Source organism: Lygodium microphyllum, chromosome 9 (assembly GCF_053477565.2).
Source record: "Lygodium microphyllum isolate KBCC chromosome 9, Lygodium_microphyllum_v1.1.10, whole genome shotgun sequence".
In the NCBI taxonomy this organism is placed as follows: domain Eukaryota; kingdom Viridiplantae; phylum Streptophyta; class Polypodiopsida; order Schizaeales; family Lygodiaceae; genus Lygodium; species Lygodium microphyllum.
In genome coordinates this window covers 35284731-35309589 of record NC_141143.1, presented here as the reverse complement: position 1 = coordinate 35309589, position 24859 = coordinate 35284731, and the positions used below count along the sequence as shown (strand labels likewise).

Here is a 24859-nt window from a genome sequence, read left to right as displayed (position 1 = left end):
ATGCACCTGAGTCAACATACCATACATCGTTGCTTTCTTCTGCACTTGTCACATAATTATTCATGTGCTGTACCATAAACAAATGCTCATTTCTGTCATCACCCTGTCTACTAGAAGATGCATAATTCCCTTGTTGCAGTTTTCCATTCATGATGTCATTCTGCTTTTTATAGCAGTCTTTAGCCATATGATCCATTTTACCACAGTAGTAGCATTCAACATTACTGTTTGCATTTTGGCCTCTTTGCCATTCACCACGACCTCTTTGGCTCCCCTGTCTCTAGAGTTACCACGTCCTCCTCCATAGGACTGGTTTTCTTGAGTTTGCTGCATATTCTGATTTCTACCACGGCCTCCAAATCGGCCTCCTCTACCTCTGCCTCTACCTCTTCCAGCATTTGAGTAGAAGACAGCTTCTTTTGAAGTTTCTCCTGAAGAAGATGCACCACAATTTCTCTGCTCCTCAGAAATTAGAAGAGCAATCAACTTCTTAAAATCAGGAAATCTTTCACGGACGGAAATGGATGTTCGGAACTGTGCATAATCCTTTCCTAGACCATTCAAGGTCACAGAAACTAAATCATCATCTTCCACTGGCGACCCAATGGAAGCAAGTGCATCTGTAATCTTCTTCACCTTCATGTGGTAGTCATTGATGCTCATATTTTCTCTTTGCACATTGTGCAACTCTTGCTTGAGCTGCATTTTCCTGGCTTGCGTATTTGTGCTATACATTTTTGACAAAGTATCCCATGCCTCCTTTAGCGTACTTGCATCCTGAATATGCACAATCATAGAGTCTGAAATGTTGATAGACAGCCAATACATAACTTTCTTGGCTCTCTCATGCCATGCTTTGAATGCCTGCATTTGCTGTTGATTGGGAACATAAGGAAGAACTGGTTCTTCTTCATTTCCTGCAACAAATTCCCAATATCCTTTTCCCATAAGGAAATTCGTCATTCTAAACTTCCATGCTTGGAAGTTGTTATTGTCAAGCTTTTCAGTTACAATCTGTGAAAGAGAATCAGACGCCATTACAGAATACTGCAAAAAATTCTGTCACTGCAGAGAACACAGCTTCAGCCTCACAAGGGCAAATCTGCAAAACTGACGAAAGTGGTATTTAACTGCACAGTCACTTCCTAGTGACGATTTTGCATCAACAAGCAACGAGGATGATTTTATAACTCCCAATGTCTCTGCGCATAGGCATACGATGCAATTTCTACAGTAACTTTTCACCGACTTGTAGAATAGTGGCTGCACAGCATAAAACTGGGCCTTTTCCTGAGTGCGTGCAGAAAACTTCCGCCTCCAAAACAGGCCCTGAAATGGCCTCAAATAAAAAAAACAGGGTCGCCGAGGGCTAAAGCCTGACCCGCAGCATATATTGCCCTCTTGCTTCACCGCGAAGGGCGTCTCAACCTGAGACAATGCACTCTTGCAATTTCCGGCTGTGCTACCTGCAGAGATCTGCTCCCAAAACAGAAAATGAAAGCAACACTGCTCCTCTTACCAGAACACCACGAGCTTGGCTTGCTTTCTTGAGCTTCTTACCACGAATAAGGCTGTGATACCATGTCAAGATTGTGGGAGAGAAGGAAGGAGTCTCACTTGTAGCTTTCTTGCTTGCACAATGGGGGAATACACACAGAGGTGGAGGCTGAAAACAGTTTTCCTCTTTTTAGTTGTGTAAGCCAAAAGAACTCTCATACAAAGAAATAGAAGAACCCTATATATGGGTCTCAAACCAAACTCAACTAACTAAGGTGGTATACTAACTGAGCCATGAACTAGAGTAGATAAGTATAGGTGTCATGTAGCTATTATTCATGGGCGGTGTACCAACCGCATCTGCAACTGACACGTTGGTGACATAAATGCACAACGGTCACCCTGGCATATCATGAGTGGAGCTCGATATCTCAACCCATAGGTCCGCAAAGGTCAGTGCGAACCAATTTAAGCGGAGAAGAAGCCCTCCTGGAAGCAACCTGTGGGTGAGGTTGCCTATGTTGCTTGCCCCTCAAGCAGCTGGGGCATAAAGTGTGGAGAGGAGGGAAATTGGGAAGTCCCTCCACCATATTCCTTCAAGAAGCCCGTCAAATAGAATCAAGGTTTAGATGCCCATAATGAGTATGCCAAAGCATCCCAAGCTCGTGGGAAGCCCTGGCAGCCAAGGCTGTGAGCTGGTAGAGCCCACCCTCTTGTGTACCTGTCCAAAGAGCATCACCTGTAGAAGCATTCTCCACTGTGATTGCATCCTGTGTAAAAATGACTCGGGTACCTAGCTGAGTAAGACCATGCACAGACAATAGGTTAAAACCCAAATCAGGTACATAAAGAACTTTGGCGAAAGAAGACTGCTTGTCAGAAAACATAGGTAAAGGCCCCACGCCTTGAACAGGAACTGTAGAGTTGTCACCAATGGTGACAGTGCCCCCTCTCGAACGAAGATCCTGAAGCCAATCCTGTCTAAAGGTCATATGAGAAGATGCTCCGCTGTCCATGAGCCAAGGCTTCTCCTGAGTGGTAGAAGCTAGGGCTGTATCCTCCTCAACAAAGACATGCACAAAAGCTGACTCTATCATGGCTGGGGCCACCTTGGAGTCCTCCTTGGGCTTCAAATGGGGGTACTTTTGCCAACACTTCTCCTCGGGATGAGTGCCCTTCCCACAGTGTGGGCACTTGGGCTTCTTCTCCTTCGCATCCTTCTTGTCCTTGGCCTTCGCCTTTTGTTGCTTCTTCTTCTTGCCGCCACTGGTACCTGCAGTAAAAGCCTTGGTGGAGCCACTGGCACCCACCTCTCTGAGATGCTCGTCATGCTCCAAGACAAGCGGGGAAAGTTCCTCCCATAGAAGTTTCTCGCGGGTCCTCGAGGTGATGAGGCTGGTGTAGAGGACATCATACCGGGGAGATGGCAGTTGAGTCAAGAGAATCATCGCCATATCTCGGATGAAATCACCTGACCAAGAGAGGCTAGCTTGCCTCGCATGTCCTCCATCTTCGTGATATGCTCCTTCATGGAAGAAGAATCATCAAGACTGAGCATCTGCAACTTCTTCTCCAAAGAAATCTTGTGGGCGAACGTCTTATGCTGGTACAAAGATGCAAGCTTCTTCCATACTTCTGCTGCCGTCTTTAACCTGTGAACATGAACAAGAACCGAGTCGTGAAGACTCATAAAGAGAAAGGAATGGGCTCTAGAGTTGAGCCTATCCCACAAGGCTGCACGGTCCATAGAATCTCCATCGGACGAATCCACGGGGGGACGGTCGATGGGTGAAGAAACGAGCTCCCATAGGTCGAATGTATCGAGGATGCACTCCACCTTGCACGACCAAAGGGAATAGTCGGAACCGTCCAACTTGTCTTCCTTCGGAAAGGAAGGGAGTATGGGCACCTGTATGGAGGGAATCAAGGAAGGCATCCGGACATTTGAAGAAGTCTTCACTGATGGAACCTTCACTGTAGATGGAACCCTTTGAGATGCATGGACTGAAGAAGGACGGGTGCGAGGAGACTCCTCCCGTCGTCGATCACGAAACTCCTGATAATCCTGTCTGTGCTTAGAGGAATGATGTGAAAGAAGCTCATCCTCTGAGTCGTCAAAGCCTGAAAACTGATAAGACATCTTCCAAATCTGCAAACACCAAATACACCAAAGAAATCTTTGCCGATGCCGAAGGATGACCAGCAGAAGGGTCACCAACCACCAAAACGCAAGCTGTGGAGGCCTAAAACCACCTGGAGCTGCAAAATGCAATGATGTCTAATGAAGATCACCTAGACAGAAACCGCCAAACACAAAACGCATCTTGGGAGATTGGCGCCTGCAAGAAAAGGGCCCACAGAAGGTGGAACAACCTCCAGAACAGCAAAACGCAGCCTGGAGTAGTGTCGCCTAGCTGTAGGAATGGCCACCTGGCAGAAAACGGACCCAAGAGAGGAGTGTTGATGATGTGGCAACCTCAGAAACAGCCACTTGCAGCAAACGCAAGAGTTGGAGCCGCTAGTATGAGCCGCCTTGGCTGTTGGGAAGGAATCGACAGCAGCAGAAAAAGGGGATGGTGTCTCTCCGTCGGGGAAGATCCTCCGTGCTCTCAGTTAGGCTCTGATACCATGTGAGAGTGTGCAACGGAAGAAGAAACACGAACACAGAGGAGAGAGAGAGAAAGCAGAGAATGAAGGAAGAAAATCTGCACTGACTGAAATGAATGCTGAATACTATGAAATGGACTGATTAGTCCTTGCATGCAGGCCGAAGCGTCAGTGAGGGCACCAGATCAGGTTGGAAACAAGGGCAAAACCAATGCCGAAGTGGGAGAGGAGAGAGATTGTGCTGAACCTGCGAAAAACGTGTATGGCTGATGGGGGCTGCTATATATAGCCCCCCAACCATAAAACTGGTCGACTGGCCAAAAACCGGCCGATTGCACCAACAAGCAGCCTCTAAAGGCTGACTACCACAAAAAACAGCTACATCTAAACTGACAGAGTTCCTCTGTCTCTTGCCAGACTCTGACAGGAGCTCACAACCAGGAGATGACAGACTGACACTGAAATAGAGCAGGCTAACAGTTTTGTGTTCTGCGTTTTGCGTTTAGGGTTTCACAGTGGATAGCCCCAAAAAGGGGTTGGGCGTCCATAATGGGGAACCACCCTAGACAATTGATGCTCTCCCTCCGAGCACCACCCTAGACAGTCTCTTGCCTATTTATAGGTTGTCTCTGTCACTCATTTTTCACGGCTGATTCATTCAATCCGTCACTTCTTCTCTCCAGCCTCTCCACTGCCTTCACACCCCTTTAGGAGGACATTGGGGTTTGTGGTTCGTGGCTATCTTCATCATCTTCCTTGTGCTATGGCACCCTTGTTCCCTTGTATCACATTCCCTCCATGATTTAGATCTTTATCATTCCATTCATCAAAGTTTATTCTCTCTTCTCTTCTCTTCTCAGTGTTAACCGAGTTCACTCCTTGTTCCTTCCCGCAAACCCTACTATCTTGCTAGTCCTTGCCTATTTCGAATAGGCTTGGTAGAGCACTGCTATGGATTTTATCGTTGAGCTTCTTAGGATACCTATAGGGAGTGATGGGATATGGACCATTATTTGTAGGTTAGTAAGTATGCCCATTTTATTCCAGTGAGGAAGAAGATAAAGGTTGATCATATGACATGTTTATTTTTATATCATGTGTTTAAGTGTCATGGCATGCTAGAGTTGATCATCAGTGATTGAGACCCTCAAATGACTAGTTTGTTTTGGAAGGGGTTGTCTAAAATTATGGGTACCACGCTGAAATTTTCTTCGTCCTTCCATTTGCAAACAGATGGTTAGTCAGAAGAGGCGAATTCCACAATGCTTGATCTTTTGAGATGTTATTTATCAAAGCATAAGTCAAAGTGTGAGTAATATTTGCCTTTGGTAGAGTTTGCATACAATAATATAGTGCATAGTTCCACTGGCAAAGCTTCATTTGAGGTTGTGGAAGGTGGTAAGAACCAAAGGATAAGATCTTTGAGTGTGATTGGTATGTAGAAAACATAGGTGAAGCCTATGCAAAGATTAAGTATGCTCTTCAGAGGTCTCAAGAGAAGCAAAAGAAGGTGGCTGATTGCCATTGATGTGCTTTGTAGTTTGCAGAGGGCGATTATGTATTGCTACATTTTGAAAAGGCAAGGCTGAAAAAGATGAAAGGTAGAGAGAGTTTGTATTCCAAGTCGAGAATGAGATGCTATGGGCCCTTTTAGGTATTGCCAATTGGAGAGGATCAACAATATTACTTTATAGGCTGAAATTGCCTCTAGACTGGTGGATACATAATCCCTTTCATGCGAGCTTGTTGAGGCATTTTCATGGTGATGTGCTTGAGGATTTATCTATTAGAGTGCAGTGAATGTGGAAGCGTACGACGGGTCTGAAAGAAAATGAATAGTAGAAAAGAGGGAGAGAGAAAAGAGACAATAGAACACAGAAATCTGCATAGATGAATGTTGAAATGAAGAAGGTAGATGTATACATGAACTATAGAATGTATCTCCGTGAGAGCCGATGTCTCTCTCCACTTGAAAACCAAGTGAATGAGGACTAGAGTAGGCTAGGCAATGAATAGGCCAAAATAAGCCTTGCCATACGCACAAAGAAAAGCTGCATATGCAATGGTTGATGGCTCCACTACAAGCTCTTTCAAGGCATCCGCGAACTGGCTAGTCAACACATTAATAGTCTTTGCAAACTCTTTTTGCTTTTCTGCATCTAGTAGTACATGAGCCTCATAGGCTTCCTCATAAGCACTTACAAAATCTGTATATACATGGTCCATCTCATATGCTTTAGGCTTGTTCAAGACATCTTCTGCATGGGTACTCAAAGCAGCAATAGTAGCTGGATAGATATCATCTGTGTGGAGATCCAAAGCATCAATAGTATCTGTAGAAACATCATCTGAATGGTGACTCAAAATATCACATGTATTGGTAGAGACATCATCGGTATGGGAGCTCAAAGCATCACTAGTCATTGCATAAGCATCCTCTGTAGGGCTAATCACAGCCTTAGTATTTTCAGCATAGGCATTCGCTGCATAAGTGTTGAAATCCTCAGTAGACTCATCAGAAACATCCATAGTAGGTCGACGCTCAGCCTCTGTAGCAAGTAGTGAAGCCTGGGCAAAAGCCTGTACCTCCTCTATAAGTTCATCATCCATTGGCTGCATATGCATCCGTAATTCCTCCTCTTTCCATATCTGATAGGCCTCTTTTGTTTGTATTCTTATTCCTTCCTCTTCCCACCTCCTTTGTTCTTCCTCTTCCTATTTCACCCATTGCTGATGATGATAAATCACCCATTGTTGATAATTATATGCCACAACAAGCCTCATAAATAAATCCCCAAATTTCTTTCAAAATTTGTAAGTTACATAAGTTACATATCCAAGCTCAATCATCTGTATACTAGAATCCACCACTCGCTGTACCTTTTGTGCACAAAGCATATTTTTATCCATAGAATCTTCATGTGTCCCTAGGTGCTTGTACGCTACAACAAGTCTCTAACATACACCCAAAAGTTCCTTTCCAATTGCATCATCTATGTAATTAAGAACAAACGACTGTTTAAGGTACTCCATGACCTACAATATCTGTTGCCCAAAAAGTATATTCGCATTTGCATCCATACCAGCATTCATAACTGACTTTTTACCATGGCTTTACGTTGGTTTACCAAAGATGTTGGAGCAATGCGTGCTCGACGGCCGGAAGACGTTGGGTCTCGTGAAGCAGGCACAACAAGGCAGAAACTGGTACTCGTGGAAAAGAAGACGGAAATGCTAGAAAAACACGGGAGTAGACACCTTGTCAGATCCTGTGAGCAACTCAATACACATCAAACATACTCTAGGCAACCGGCCTATAACTCGACTCCTCTCCCAGCAATCGCTCTTAGGAGAACACTGACTCTTGATCACTCATATAACTTAGCTCGTATAGAGTAGATCCTAACATGACATTACATTTTGGTGAAATCCTTGGTTTCCACCACATAAAACTTCAAGTTATAGCTCTAGTGGTTGCTATGTAACTCCTTTTCCTGTGATTGCTTAAGCTATCATGGCTTAGAATACATAATCAAATCTTTCTCAAGAAGCCGCTCAAGAAAACTCTTCAGTCAAGACACTTGTAGAAGCCTGCACCAGAGTAGTGAGCCAGCCAGCCAGTTCGTCTGCCCTCCGGTCTGCGCCTTGCGCCAGTTCTCTTAGTGCGCCGCCAGTCTGGGTAGTGCTTCTGTCTGGTGCATTGCCTCCATAGGTGCCAGATCCCAGCGCCTGCTCTTCCGTCAGCCGCCGGTTTGGGCAGCACTTCTGTCCAGTGCGCCACCTCCATAGATGCCAAATCCAACTGTCCATCACTTGCCTGCAGCCATTAGACAGGCTGCGCCTCCAGTACTGCGCTGCTTATCCAGCCCACCCTGCTAGGTAGAGTCGCCGCTGGGCTAGCTCGCCCGCTAGCTGCTTTGTCCACCACCTGCGCCGCTATCCCGCGACCTCCAACTGCACCCGCCAGTCCAGCAGCTGAGAATTAGATGTAAGAGATTTTTTAAAATTATTTTTAAATTCAGATTTACTTCTAGGGAAAGGATTTTTTGCTTGGGAAGGGAATCTTAAATTTTGCATGTGTCCAAGACACAACTACAGGAGAGCTTTTGTGTATTTTGTGCCAGATATTTGGGGCTTTTGCAGTTAGCTTAGTGATTGATAAATGTACATTTGTGTCACTCTAAAATAGACTTTCGTGCATTTTGGGACAAGAATATGTGGGGCTTTTGTATTTTCAATGCTGTAGAGCATTAATTGCACCTTTGACAGCGTGCATTTTAGACAATTTTGACAAAGTGTGCTTAAATTTGTTAATTACAGCAAAGTACTTGGTGTAAATTCTGGAAATTCTGAGATTTCCAGGTTGGTCCAGCTTGTGACATTGCTCTTTTGCTCTCTAATCAACATCATTTATCATGGCAAATCAGGGAGGTGATGTATTTAATTACATATCCAAGGAGGATAGGTTGGATGGTAACAACTATTCCCTCTGGTCCTTCATGATGAAGAATGTGTTAATTATGAAGAATCTTTGGGATTATGTCAGTAGTGAAGAAGTTAGGCCCGGAGTTGTGGCTCCTCCTACTCCTCCTCTAGGAGGACGTGGACAGCTGGCAACTCAGCTTGTTTAGCCTGCTCCAACTCAACCACTTTCCCAAAGATTAGTAGCACAAAAGACATGGGATACAAGGGATGCATAGGCTTTGTCACTGATTGCATTGGCAATTTAGCGGTCTATCATCCCTCACATTCGGTTTGTAGCTTCTTCACGAGAAGCCTAGCTGATCTTAGAGTAGATGTTTGCTGGAAAGAATGAGACGCGCATCTCTTTCTTGAAGAAGGAGCTTGAGACAGTGAAGATGGATGAGGGTGATTCTATGTAGGATCATTTGAATATAAAATTTAGGACTTGTGTGAGGAGCTTATGAATGTAGATGAGTATTAGTCAGATGCGCAGATGATATCTACTACCTTGAATTCATTGCCACCCTTGTACTTGGCCTTTCATACGGCCTTGAACCTCACCATGAGGATTGCCCCACAACCACTCACTTTTCTTCAGCTAGTCAGTTTGCTATTAGAGCAAGAGAAGACATGAAAGAACAGTGGTGTGGATGTTATAGCCTCTAAGCAGGCTTTTATGGCAAGGCAGAAGGGTAAAGGCAGCCAAGCAAAGAATGCTCCACAGAGCCCTGGGACTTCAGGCACTTCATAGGGCAATAAGAAATAGAGGGGCACGCAAGCCAAAAACGGCAAGTGCCACTATTGTAAGAAGCCAAGACACTATATCATTGAGTGTAAAAAGCACATAGCCAAGGAGAAGGAGGAGTCAGGGATGTCTGTTTCTAATGCGCCTTCTATTGCTACTACTGAGTCCATATCCTTTATTGTAGACAGGGACTTGTTTTTACACATGCAGTTATGACTCTTCTTGGGCTGATAGAGCATTTAACTCTACTGAGGATGTGGGTACATGGTTTTTTGACAGTGGTGCTTCTAGGCACATCACATCTCGCAGAGATTTGTTTGCTTCTGTGATTGTAGTTCCGGTTGGTAAGTTTGTACAGTGTGCCAACAATGCATTGTACCCTATTAGAGGTATTGGGGAGATTGTGTTGACAACCATTGATGGCTCTATTCTCCACTTGTAGGATGCCTTGTTTATGCCAGGCATAAATAAGAATTTGTTATCTATTTCTTCTTTGGCAAGGTGTGGTTTGTAGGTCACCTTTGATGATGACAAATGCATGGTGAAAGATAAGGAACACATGACTTTGGTTTTGACAGACACTCTATGTCATGGGTTATATGAGTTGGATGCTTTTTCAATTGATCAGTCAGTCTATCTAGCATCCACTCTTACTCCTGCTATGTCACAAGCGGAGTTATGGCATGCTCGCATGAGGCATGTTAACTATGGTAGCTTGATGCTTATGGAGCGTACACACATGCTTGATGGTTTACCTCTCTCGGAGAGATCTCCTGAGCATTTATGGGAGGGCTGTATTTTAGGGAAAATGCATCGTTTTTCGTTTCTTGGTGATGTTGCTTTTAGAGCAACTGCCAGATCACAGATTGTGCACTCAGATGTATGTGGTCCTATGCAGACAGAGTCATTGGGTGGCTGTTGCTATTTTGTCACTTTCATTGATGACTTTACTCGTTTTTGCTGGGTCTACTGTTTGGTTAAAAAGTCACCTCATTTGCACATTTGTCTCTGTCAGTGTTAATCGTTTATTTACTTTTGTATTGGTTTCTGCCTTGGAATCTGTGCTTGGTTTTCAGTCGAGGTGGTTTTTATCACTATCTAACTTTTTGGGAAAAAAGAAACAATTGATCCCCCAAACATGGACATGAAGATGAAAGCTGAAAAGGCCTGCATTTGTCTACAGGTCTCATTTTGTTGACCTAATTTGACCATGTGTTCTGGTTTATTTAATCTATCAGTAGTTGACTATGTTTCTGGTGAACTTAGTCTATCAGATGAATGAAAAAACTCTCAAATTCGGGTGTGTTCTCTTTCTTTGTTCACCTTTGACAAGATTGTTCTATTGTGGCATATTATGTTGTGACAGGCTAGCACATCAAGCAAGAAGAGAAGAAAGAAGTTATTGGTCTATATGGTCCCAATGTCAAATGGGGAGCACATTGTTGATGTAGAGGCAAATAAAAATAGTACCTCAACTTATGGACCATCCGAGACCAATAGCAAACTGGCCAAAAAATCTAAAAGCCGGTGGATGATGAGACCTCTACGATTAGTAAAAAGGAATGGCATCGATGGTGTACCAGAGTCACAAAATGCTCATGAAGTTAAAAATGAGAAGTCTGACTTGCTGGAAAAGGTAGTTCTGACTGGTTTACTTGCTCCTGATAAAAAGAAACGCCGGGCAAATGTTGAACCACTTCAGGCCATGGCCCGGCTGACAACAAGGAAGTTTGAGTGGGCAACTCACTCATCAAGTTTGACAGATGTTGTGGCAGTAAGTGTTAGGTTGCATTAAGATGTTTCTTGTTTTTTGTCTTCTGCCATTGTTTTGTAACTCAGAGCACTGTTCAGCTATGCTGTTGTGTACCACTGCAATGAAAACATTCTCATTTTTCTTTCCAGGAACATTGTCTTATGCTCCTTGTACTGCATTAGTGCCTGTAGTGCTATTTTCCTGCCTTTGCTAATGATATTTGTTTTCCCAAAAATGTTAGTGTGATTAGAAGGAAGTCAATATAATATGTTAGTTCAACGGTCTGTGAAACAGACAAACAGAAAACTTCGCACTAGCTCAGGTACCAGCTCATGAGGTGGCAGGACACGATTGAATGCTTGTGTATAGTCAATCTCTTGAACTTTTGTCTTTCCTCTGACCAGCAAACATATCAGCTGCTAAGCATTCAAATGTAGGTGATCCTGTGTTTTACTTGATGATTGACTTGCAAAGTGTGACTAACAGCAAGTACTCCACACATTTGTACTAGTACTTTTTTGTTGGATATGCAAGCATTGGGCTTCAGGCTCTATTGGGTGCCAATCTCATGACTTTGTCCTCCCTTCAAATTGAATTTGTAACAAGTTGACACAGACTATGTGAGCTAAAATGAATATGGATTCAAAGAGAAGTCATTACTACTACAGGCTCTGCTTTTTTCATTGTCACTTGAAGAACACAGTCTGAACTCAGTGTCAGACTGTAACATGATTGAAGTATGTTGATATGCCACACAGCACTTGGCTGGTATTATGTAGGGACACTCTTGAACATAGTGTTCTTTTCACTCCTTGACTGACCATCATTTGTGGTATATGCCAATGCCTGAAATTCCTAATGTATTTAAGCAAGCAAAGCTGCCCTGAACTGCTAAAAAGATGCTGTTCTGGGCTGAGTGATGCTTACATAATCAAACACCGGCTTTGGTGCAGGAAAACACTGCTGCTCACAAAATTATAAAATTTGAGATTCAAGCTCATCTATGTCACCATCACTGACACTAGAGAGCTGTCGCTTAGCTAGACTAGACATGTGCATGCCTTAAATAAGTCGGATAGGTTAACCCTAGTTAGTCAATCATGGTCAGCTGCTGGACCCATCTTTTACATTATGGTTGTAGACTAAGTGTGCAATACATGAATGAATAATGGGAACATAAGGGAACACTGCTCTCTGTTGCAGCTCCATGTCTTTGTCTATCTTTCTCCTCTCTTCTTTTGACATGGCATCAGAGGAGGAGAGCTTGACCTCATAGTGCACGGGAGCTCGGCTTGAAGGAGCTGGAATGTAGAGATCTGTGTGTGGTCTGCAGAAGTGAAGACCTGTCCTGGAGTGCTGTCAGCCATAGTTCAAGATCTAGGTATGTATTTGAAGTATACCTTCTACACAGTGATTAGAGCCGATTGAGGCTTGTAGGCAAGATGTATTGGCATGTAATGGGGGCTCTTGACAATGAGCATTGGCATCATGAATAGCAGCAGCAAGTCTGCCTACTTTCAGCATAATGGCACCTGTTTTTAAGCAATGTGACTTGACTGAATGCATTGGTTCATACTTGACCACTTTTACCTATCACGAGTCTGCTATTGGGTGCTATATCTATATGGTGGAGCACATGAACATGAGCATCAAAGCCCTCACTTACAGCAGCATATTCAGCAAATGATTCAGCATAGTTGCAGCAGATCTGTGCCTGGTCTATGTCATGGGAAATGGGCAGCATCAACTAATGTACATGATTATTGTTGTGCACTAATGTATGGGGCATGTCTGGCACTATTGAGTGCTTATCATTGACTTGATATTAAGCACCACATTACACATTACACCATTTGCAACAGCAGGTCTGGCGGTGATTCAGCATGCTTCTGGTTGTTTATTGATCCTTATTTGGCAGGACAACAGGGTATATGGGCAGCATAACATATGCTCAGTATATGCATGATATATTGGGACTATTGTTGGCTATTTATTGGAGCCTCTCAGGCATTGTGGTGTGTCCATAAATGAGCTTTTGCAGATCTGAAAACTGTCTAAAATCTGAGTGGACAGCAGCTCAAATTGTTCCTGATGGCTGTCCTACACTGGTAGTGACTAAAAGCACTCTTGATGTAGCACTGAAGTTTGTATTTGCACCTACAATGCTTGGTTAGTGCCACATAGTTGTGAGCTGACTTGTGGCTGGTTATGAGTATTGAATGCTCAGTTTTGGACAGTTTTGCTGCTGGTTATACAGTTGATTGGGACACGGTTGATGCAAATTTCTGGGCACATTCATCAGAAATTTTGGGGCTTTTATGTTTTCTGGAAACATTGGCATACGCTATAGTCATTGACAGATTGTTTTGACAAACCCGAGGCAAGAAAATTTGGGGATTTTGCTGGTACAATGTTGCTGAACACTGATTGCACGTTGGATTGCGTGCATAACAGGCAGTTTTGATAGAGTGCACCTCTGTACACTAATTGCAGAAAGTTATTTCCTGCAATTTCTGGAAATTTTCAGATTTCCAGTGTAGTCCTGCTTCGACATTGCTCTTTTGCATTTTTTGGTAATTGAAAATTGTGGCAAATCAGGGAGAAGATGTTTTCACCTATGTATCCAAGGAGGACAGATTGGATGGAAATAACTATTCACTTGGGTCCTTCATGATGAAAATGTACTAATGGCCAAAAATCTTTGGGATTATGTCAGTGGAGAAGAAGCTTGACCTGGAGTTGTGGTTCCAGTTACTCCTCCTCCACGAGGACGTGCACCACGGGCACCTCAACCTGCTCCATTTCAGCCACTTCCCCAAAGAACAGTAGCTCAAAAAGCATGGGATACACGGGATGCACAGGCTTTGTCGCTGATTGCATTGGCAGTTCAACGATCAATCATCCCCCACATTTGTTCAGCAACTTCTTCACGAGAAGCTTGGCTAACTTTGAAGTAGATGTTTGCAAGCAAGAATGAAACTCGCATCTCTTTCTTAAAGGAAGAGCTAGAGACATTGAAAATGGATGAAGGTGATTCTATTCAGGATCACTTGAACAAAATTCAAGACTTGCGAGAGCAACTCATGAATGTTGATAAGTACTATTCGGATGCACAAATGATATCTACCACTTTGAACTCATTACCCCCTTCGTACTTGACTTTTCATACGGTCTTAAATCTCACCATGAGGATTGCCACACAGCCAATCACTTTTCTTCAGTTAGTTAGTTTGCTTCTAGAGGAGGAACAAACACGGAGGAATAGTGGTGTGGATGCTATAGCCTTTGAGCAGGCTTTTATGGCTAGACAAAAGGGCAAAGGCAGCCAAATGAAGAATGCTCCGTAGAGCTCTGGGACTTCTGGCACATCACAGGCAAACAAAAAACAAGGGGACACACAAACCAAAAAGGACAAATCCCATTATTGCAAGAAGCTAAGTCACTACATCACTGAGTGCATAAAAGCGCATTGCCAAAGATAAGAAAAAGGAGTCAGGAATGTCTGTTTCTGACGCTCCTTTCACTGCTACTGAGTCCACGTCCTTTGTTGCAAACACGGACTATTGTTTTTACACATGCAATTATGATACCTCTTGGGCAGATCGAGCATCCAGCTCTACTGAGGATACAGGTACTTGGTTTTTTGCCAGTGGTGCTTCTAGGCATATTACATCTCGCAGAGATTTATTTGCATCTCTTCATGCAGCTCCAGTTGGGAAGTCCGTACAGTGTGCCAATAATGCATCATACCCCGTTAGAGCTATTGGTAAGATTGTGCTCACAGTCATTGATGGCTCAATTCTCCGCCTACAGGATGCTTTATTTATGCAAGGCATAAAGAAGAATTTGCTCTCTATCTCTTCTTTGGCACGTTGTGGATTGCACGTCACATTTGATGATGACCGATGCATGGTGAGAGACAAAGAACACATGACTTTGGTCTTGAGAGGCACTTTATGTCATGGGCAATATGAATTGGATGCTCTTTCAGTTGATCAGTCAACGTATTTGACATCCACTCTTACTCCTGCTATGATACAGACAGAGTTATGGCATGCTAGGATGGAGCATGTGAACTTTGACAGCTTGTTGCTTTTACAGCATACGCAGATGCTAGATGGATTACCCCTACTGAAGAGACCTCCTGAGCACTTGTGCGAAGGATGTATTTTGGGGAAAATGTATCGTTTTTCGTTTCCCCGTGATGTTGCTTTTCGAGCAACACCCAGGTTGCAGTTAGTGCATTCAGATGTATGTGGGCCTATGCAGACAAAGTCATTGGAAGGATGTTACTATTTTGTGACTTTTATTGATGACTTTACTTGATTTTGCTGGGTCTACTCTTTGGTCAAAAAGTCATAAGTGTATGATGCATTCTTGGCTTTTATTACACTTGTTGAAAACCAGTTTGGTTGTAAAATTAAGACTCTCCGTTTGGACTGAGAGGGGGAATACATGTTCTTTATGCTGAATTCCTTTTTGAAGTAGAAGGGCATTGTCCATCAGTACACAACTGCTCATACTCCACAGCAGAATGGGATTGCAGAGAAAAAGAATTGGTCACTCATGGAGATGGCCAGATGTATGTTGAAGGCAGAGCTTGCTTCACAGTTTCTAGATGGAAGCCGTCATGTGTGCTTGCTATGTTTTGAACAGATTCCCCACCAAAGCTTTGAAGAAAATTACACCTTTTGAGGCTTGGAACAATCAAAAACCTTCTGTTGGACACTTTCTACCTTTGGGTGTCTTGCATATGCACATATTTCAAAGGTACTCGGGAAAAAGTTGGATAACAAGGCTCTTAAATGCATTTTTATGGGATATAGCAATGAGAGCAAAGGCTACATGCTCTATGATCCTGTTTCGAAAAAGGTGTTTGTGAGTAGGGATGTACTATTTGATGAAAAATCAGAATTGTCCCTGTTTGGTTTAGACACATATCAGGCTGCCCGTGATGTATTTGAAGGGCTGTTGCCCATTATATTTGGTGATTCAGCTGGAGTTTCAGCAAGTGAACTCAATGTTCAGCCAGCTACTCCTTTGGAAAATGCAGAAAATCAACCATTGGCTGATCTGAATATTTAGCAAAGTGCTGAAACTGAAATTCAGCAAGAGCTTATGCACAGTCAGGAGGCAAGACAAATGCCTAGATGGTATTTACAGACTATGAAAGATAGTCATCTGGATGCACCCATGGCTGGTCGTATTAGAAGGCAAGCTCGTCTGCGTGATACTGCACATACCATGGAGTTTGTTAGGGCAGCAAGCACCCTTGACGAAGAAGAGCCTGAATGTTTTGATGATGGACAACAGAGTGTGCATTGGATGGCATCAATGAAAGCTGAATTGGATTCTATCACTAAGAATCAAACATGGGATTTGGTGTCTTTGCCATTTGGGAAGAAAGCCATAGGAACAAAATGGATCTACAAGCTGAAATGGAATGTAGATGGATCCATTGACAAATACAAAGCAAGGCTTGTAGCTAAAGGTTATACACAAAAATAAGGCATTGACTATGAGGAGACATTTGCTCCTACTTCCCGTATGACGACCATCAGGTCTATGGTTGCTCATTATGGATGGACTGTGCATCAGTTGGATATTAAAACTGCATTTTTACATGGGGAACTTCATGAGGAAGTATATGTACAACAGCCCATTGGTTTTGCAGTTGAGGGCTTGGAACACTTGGTCTGCAAGCTGATGAGAAGTTGGATGTTTTGAGGATGCACAACATAGCGTGTATTGGATGGTAGTAATGCAAGCTGAGTTTGATTCCATCAGAAAGAATCAAACATGGGATTTAGTGTCTTTGCCTGTTGGGAAGAAAGCCATTGGTACAAAGTGGGTCTATAAGCTGAAAAGGAGTGCAGATGGATCCATTGACAAATGTAAGGCCAGTCGTGTGGCCAAGGGCTACGCACAGAAGAAAGGCATTGACTATGAGGAGATATTTGCTCCTACCTCTTGCATGACTACCATTAGGTCTATGGTTCCTTGGGTTGCCAATTATGAATGGATTGTGCATCAACTTGATATAAAGATTGCATTCTTACATGGGGAACTTCAAGAAGAAGTGTATGTACAACAGCCCACTGGTTTTGGAGTTGAGGGATCTGAACACTTGGCCTGTAAGCTGAAAAAGGCTTTATATGTTTTGAAACAAGCTCCTCAAGCTTGGTATGCAAAGATTGATGCCTTTTTACTCAGCCAAGGTTTCATAAATAGCTCATTAGAGTCTACCCTTTACGTATGTAAAGAGGGGGGATCGTTGCTGGTCATATGTCTCTATTTTGATGATGTTTTGCTTACAAGGATACATGCTGATTAGATTTTAGCATTCAAACCAAAATTTGCAGCAAATTTTTGAGATGTCAGATTTGGGGCCTTTGCACTATTACTTGGGCATTTAGTTCATTCATGATGCTAGCGGCATTGGATTGTCACAGTCGAGATACATTAGTAAACTTCTTGAGAGGTTTGGCTTACAAGATTGCAAGCCAATTTGTACATCAATGGAACCTGGACTGAATCTGTCATTGCATGATGACAGTGACTTGTTTGATATCCATACATATGCTCTAGTAGTTGGATGTCTTATTTATCTATGTAATAAAAGGCCAGACATTTAGTTTGTAGTTTTAGCCCTGAACATATATATGCATCAGCCACGCATGTCACATTGGTAAGCTGTCAAGCGTGTTTTCCGTTACTTGCAAGGTACTAGGACTCTTGGATTGCTTTATGCAAAGGGGGGACCATTGCACTTACATGTTGTTGAGATGTTGGCTATCACACCCAGCTTAGCCTCTTTGTATGGAGCAGTGTGGGCTCAAGATGCAAAATCCCATATGCACAGTGGTGGAAAGTGTAGCCCAGTTTATCCCTAGAAAGCATTCTACTTGCTCTCTTTTTTAATGCAATGTCATAGTACTTTTGTCCTTTCAGCAAAGTATCAATGTCATTGTCAACACACAAGATTGTGTTTACGAGTCCAAGTCTCAATCTTGGAATCTAATTCACTTGTGTGACAGCTAGTCTTAATGTCTATGTCCTCATGAGCTCACTCTTCCTCTTTCAACCTCCATACCCATGTCCTAGATCCATGTATTTTCACATGATATCAAAACCCCGTCGGGGGCATGGCCTAGCTCATGTTAGATTCCTTGTCTGCTCTTCCAGCTCCTCTTCATCATTGCTCAGCTCAAGTCCAGCTCTGAAGGTCTCATCTTCCACCTCCATCTCCACTTAACCTTTCTTGGCAGCCATAGCCAGCGTGTACCTACCCTGCTTGGAGCTTTCATATCTCTCAATCCAGGCCATATCTCACTGAGCTTCCTTTTGGAGAATTGTTTCTCTACTTCCAATGCTTCTCTGTGGCACTTCAATTGCTAACATTGGTGGAGTATACTTCCAGCATTGTAGAAATTTGCCATTGCTGCCCTGTTTGCACCTGTTCGTGTTCGTACTGATGGCGCGCATTGTGCAGGTCACGATCCTCCTCACCAAGATCATGGGGCAACTGGAGCTTCATACCAGGCTACCTCCCACCAGGGTTGTCATGTCTGACGGCGTTTGATTAGTACTGTCCGATACTAGTACGGTACTAATTAAACTAATAAATCTTGGACCTACGTCCGATGAAAAAATTATACATATAAATTTAATACCTAAACCAAACGTTGAAACTCAAAGTAATACACTTTAAACATTTAGAGACTTTATACTAGAAGTTTACATATTAAGAGCTTGAAGATAGAGAGGATGGCCAATGGAGAGCTTGAAAGTAGAGGCGGGGTGGAGATATGGTGAAGGAGAGCTTGAGGGAGTGGGGTTAGAGAGCTTCAGGAGAGAGAGTTTGAGAATAGAGAGCTTAAAAGTTGAGCTTGAAATTTGAATTTGAAATTAGAGAGGGAAAGAAAGGGAGAGAGTATAAGCCTAAACAACACCTACAATTTACCCCAAAAGTGACCCCAAATGGTCACAAACACACACTTGAAACAATCGGACAGTTTCCATCGGACGCCATCGGTCGTGATTGGACGTGTCGTACTGGTCAGGACAGATCAGACAGATCGGACGTGGACAACTATGCTTCCCACTAAGAGGGCTTCGTAAATGATCACCTCTATGAGCTGCCCCAACCAAAAAATCTATGCTTTCCACTAAGAGGGCTTCGTAAATGATCACTTCGTAAAGGATGCAACTCTTGCAGCTACTTGGTAGAAAAATGATAACAAAGCACAGGTCATCATAAAATTGGAGTTGGATGACAACTACATCTATCATGTAGATGCGTGTTACATATCCTATGACACTTGGGATAGATTAGATACCTTATTTGGTGCACAATCCAAATCCTCAAAAGTATGGTTTACTGATTGAATTATTTTGACTTGATATGAAGCCTAATACATCCTTGGCATCTCATGTTAACTACATGAAAAGTCTCCTAACCCAACTTGCAGAGATAAATCTCAAGATGGATGGAGATATTTGTATCGGTATGTCGTTAAAAAGCCTGCCTCTTGACTATAATAATGTGTCAACTACATTAATCAATGTGCCTAGTCTTAAATTGGTTGGCATTAAGGTCTCCTTGCTAGAAGAAGAAAAGAATATAAAATCCAAAGAAGAACCAAGTACATCTAAAGATGAAAAAATGTTATATGTCAGTAATAGGTACAAGGGCAAGAAAGATTAGCTGGTATGTGACTTCTGTAAAAGGATCGGGCACACGTAGAAGTTCTGTCGTGCTAGGAAGAGGTCTTAAAAGACCTATCTAGCTACTATTAAAGAAGAAGAAGACCATGGAGTGAAAGAAGAAGAAAAAGAAGAAGACCACTACCAAAAGGACCAGCCTCATCAGTTCTTCTACTCCTATTTTGATAGACTTTTTTAGCTTTGTATTTCCTAGCTCTAATGCTTTTGACATAAGCTTGCAAACTCCTCATGTAACCTTGTACTACAGTCTCTGTACACTTTGTGAGGCCCTTGTTACAGCCTCTGGATGTCCACCATGTCTTTGGTACCCACACTTAGCCTTTTTTGCGACAGCCTCAGTGTTTACCATGTTTGTGGTGTATCCACACTTTGCAGGTGATTGCTCACTAAAGCCTCTACACACTTTGTACTTTTTTGGTTGTGATTGAGGATGGGTGCTGAGATGTTGGCTATTACACCCAGCTTAGCCTCTTTGTATGGAGCAATGTGGGCTTAGGATGCAGAATCCCATATGCACAGTGGTGGAAAGTGCAGCCCAGTCTATCCCTATAAAGCATTCTACTTGCTCTCTTTTTTAATGCAATGCTATAGTGCTTTTGTCCTTTCAGCAAAATGTGTGTTATTGTCAACACACAAGATTGTGTTTATGAGTCCAAGTCTCAATCTTGGAACCTAATTCACTTGTGTGATAGTCAGTCTTAATGTCTTTGTCCTCATGAGCTCACTCTTCCTCTTTCAACCTCCATAGCCATGTCCTAGATCCATGTATTTTCACACATGCTTACAGTGATTCTGATTGGGATGTTGATTATGATTCTTGTCACTCCAACAGTTGCAATTGTTTCTTTCTTGGCTCATTTTGCATCTCTTGGCTTAGTAAGAAATAATCTTCTATTGGCACATCGTCATGTGAAGCTAAATATAAGGCAGCTTTGACTACGACAGTTGAATGTGTATGGCTTAGAGGCTTGTTAGCTGATTTGGGCGTACCTGTCATGGAGCCTACTTCTTTGTTCGTTGACAATCAGAGTGCCATTGCAGTGGCACGGAACCCAGTGTTTCATGCAGGCATGAAACACATTGAAATCCATTATCACTTTATCAGAGAGAGGCTACATGCAGGTGATATTAGCCTTGTCTGCTGCCCTACCACTAGTAATGTGGTAGACATCTTCACCAAAGCTCTTCCTTGTGACAAATTTGAAGCATCTCGCAATGCTTTAACTTTGATCTCCTTTGGTGGATGACCCTTGTATCTTGATCACTCTTTACTCCAGGGAGGTTTGTTGGATTTGAGTCACGCTTACGCTCACAGAGGAGTGTCGGTGATCTTCAGTAGGATATAGGGGCACTTTTTACTCTCCATATGAGAGGTTTTTTCCCTCAGATTTGTTTATTCTATTTTATATGCATATGTTACACAATTTTAGGCACTTATTGTATTTCACATTCGTTAGGTGTGAACACCCTCTTACAACCCTAAGGTTTAAGGATTTCACCTTGCACTTGCACCTTACACTTCAGATTATTGCATTGGATGTCGTTCTCTCACACTCTATAATGTCAATTGTAGTCTCAGAGCTCAGCTGTCCTTTCTCTTACACAAGGCCCAATGTATTCGGGTATGGATGGAAATATGTAAAACCCTATATATGGCAGCATTGGCTTGATGTCTGGGGCACAAAGTAGCATGTTGGGTACCGTATTTGCACCTTCGAATGCTTATGGGATTCAAGGAATGAATGTTGGTCATGCAAGTGCTCCATTTGGTATTGGTTCTGATGTAAATTCAGCAAATGCAGCCTTTTTGCAGCAGCTAGTGTATGACAAGTTGGCACCCAAAGGGGGAACAAAATACTTTGATGAGGGTGGAAAAGCAGTGAAGTTTGAGTCCTTCAGTGGTGTACAAGATAGACTGAAAGCTTTGACTTTTATTCAATAGTTTGATGCAGCCTATTCAAGGGGGAACTTCACGGAGTCCTCGAAGATTCGAAAGGTAGCCACTTTCTTGAAAGGGAATGCATTACAGTGGTGGTCCACTCTTTCGATGCAAGGTAGAGTACTATCAATGTGGGTAGAATTCAAGCAAATGTTTGCATCGCATTGGTTGACAAGTACCTTTGAGGTGGACATCATGACAGCTTGGAATAAGCTAGATGCTAAGGAATGTAAGAATTTGGAGCAATGTAATAAGAAGTTTTGGGATGCATTGCTGCCTATTACTTCTTATTGCTCCGTACCCCTTCATGAGCAAGTGGAAAAATATGTTTGTGGGTTGCCCAAAGGAATCAGGGATTTTTGCATTAAATCCATTGTCTCTAGCATGCCTCAGCTTATAGAGACAGTTGCTACAGCCAATGATTTGCTGCATGGGAAGGATTTGGGCTTCCTAGAGAGTGGGGAGAAGCCTAATAAAAAGTTGTTTAAGGCTGAGAAAAGGGCCAGATCTGAAAATTAGCTTAAAGAGAGGCCAAAACAACAAAGAAAGGGCTTGAAAACATTGGCACAACGTAGAGAATTGATGGCTGCAAATAAATGTTTTATTTTTGAATAGGAGGGTTACATTGCAAGGGACTGTCCCAATAGGCAGCAAGCTGGAAAATCAGAAAATCAAGGAGATTCTAAAGGAAAGAAGTCCAAAACATCAGTGGGATTGGTGCCCCATGTTCTTAGTAATCAGCCCAATGATGATGTTATTGAGTTATGCATAGCATGGGGAAAAATTAAGGATCAGCATGCATTGATTTTCTTTGATAATGGTGCAGGAGCTAACTTCATCTCTGTTGACATGGTCGCCTATCTAGGCATCAAAGAGGATGAGATGGGACCCATGGGGAAAGTTGGAATGACATGTAAAGGCCATGCAGAGTTCGTCACACCGCTCATCATCGGAAAGCTTCGGTTACATATACAAGGTTATGTGGATAGTGAAGAGTTCTTCATTGCTCCACGTAGGGTTGTGATGCATTGCTTGGTGTGTTGCCATGGTGTCACCGTATGCATACAGTGATTGATTTTCATGTAAAAAATATCACTATTTATCATAAGGGAAAGGTACTCACACTTGATGTAAAGTTGAAAGGTGAATCTGTCCTTGTTGTATCTATAGCAGTTGCCATTTCTAAAGTAATAAAAAATCATCTTTCAGCGTACTTGGTTTTTACTAAGGATAAAGATGATAGCGAGAATGTTGGGAATATGTCTAAGTAAGAGAAGAATCACATGTCATTTCGGAAAATGTATGTTGATTGCTTCTCTTAGTCACTTCCAGGGCAGCTACTGTCTAAAAGGCTAAAAGATCATGGCATAGATCTTATCCTTGGAAGTAGCCCACCTAATAAGCCACCATACAGAGTCAGTGCAGCCCAACAGGAGAAGATTATGAATGAGGTAAATGATCTGTTAGGAAAAGGGTTGATTTAGCCCAACCTATCTCCTTTTTGTTCTCCAGTGCTTTTGGTGCAGAAAAAGGATGGTTCATGGGGTATGTGCATTGATTACCATGCTGAACAAGATCACAATAAAGAATCACTTTCTGATTCCTCGGATTGATGATGTTATGGATAGATTGCAAGGGGCAACCATATTTAGCCGTATAGATTTGAAAAGTGGGTATCATCAGATATGCATTAGACTGGAAGATGTGCCTAAGACAACTTTTAGGACATCTTTTGGATTGTATGAGTTTCTTGTTATGCCTTTTAGACTTACGAATGATCTTGCTACTTTTAATTGGATGATGGATCGTATCTTTAGGCCATATAGAGAATTTGTGGGCAGTTTCTTTGATTGAATGTAGCCTATGCAAAGATAAAATATGCACTTAAGAGATTGCAAGAAAAGCAAAAGAGGACAGCTGATCGCCACAGACGTGCTTTATAGTTTGTAGAGAGTGATTATGTATTGCTGCGTTTTGAAAGGCAAGGCTGAAAAATATGAAAGGAAGAGAAAGATTGTATCCGAAGTAAGTATAAGATACTATAGGCCTATTGGAGAAGATCAATGATGTGATATATCGGTTGAAATTACCTCTACATTGGCAGATACACGGTGTCTTTCATGTCAGTTTGTTGAGACATTTTCACAAAAATGGATGCCAAATGGATGGAAGAGGATGACTTCGTAGACCATCCTCAGTTGTTGCAACTTTACCCAAATGCCTTTTAGTTAGAGCCGAGTTTAGTTTGGGCTTTGTCAGGTTCAACAAGGCAAGAGTCCAGAGTATTGCTTGATGCTCAAGGGGGAGGTAGCACTTTCACTCCTCCAGTTATGGAGAGCTCTCGTATGTAGTGGATCTCAATGTATTTAGTATGTATTCAAGGTATTGCACTGATAGTATGTTTGCCATGAGGTCACTACTTAGTGTACTAGTCACTGTGAGATGTATGCAGATGAGTATAAGTTTCACTCGGGCATTGGAACTATACCTTAATATTAGCTTATGATCAATTTGGCATGAATTTCGCCTCAATTTTGAGACAAAAATTTAGATTAGTTTCAGCTCAGTTTTTGATTGGTTGAGAATGGTTTATGGTCACTTTTGGAATTAGTTTTGCATCAGTTTTTGCATTGATTGCTGGTCAGAACCCCCAACGTATGCTCGAGCACCAGATGCTCAAGGGCAGAAAGGATAGCTCGGGACAGGGAAGAATTCAATGAACTATTTAAAGGCATTTTGGAAACGGTGGCGGCCCAGGACTACACCATTCATGTCCCGGCCGACATGTTCCCCTCCCAACCCCACGGGAGCCCCGCACCGGCAGAGCCCCAGTCACCCGACCACCTAGACTCGCCCCGCCTCGTACAAATGGAGTAGCCCCATGTTGAATAAAGGCTTATCAAATGCTACCTGGCCATGACTTTTTGCCTTTAAATGATTCAGTGTTGACATGTTCCCGAATTGTACGAACTTTTCATATCTGCGTTTCATATATTTCACGTCCTTAGCAAAAGAAAAAGCTAATTAAGCACAGGTGATAAATATCTAAGTCAACATCATAGAATTCAGATAAGTGATGTCTCCTTGCGTTGCACTAGTTTATTATAGTTGCGGCATATACCTTGCA

The 24859-nt window shown here is 42.6% G+C and overlaps 1 protein-coding gene across 4 annotated transcripts in view; it reads left to right on the top strand.

Annotated features, from left to right (window-relative positions):
* LOC148030941 (sphingoid long-chain bases kinase 1-like) overlaps nucleotides 1-24859 on the top strand; it is a 250691-nt gene that overhangs the window by 25252 nt on the left and 200580 nt on the right. For all 4 annotated transcript variants that reach the window (XM_087684500.1, XM_087684501.1, XM_087684503.1 and 1 more), the window contains one exon: nucleotides 10680-11087. In XM_087684500.1, the coding sequence (XP_087540626.1) occupies nucleotides 10725-11087 (363 nt within the window). In that variant the 5' untranslated portion in view covers nucleotides 10680-10724. The remainder of the gene's footprint in view (nucleotides 1-10679; nucleotides 11088-24859) is intronic.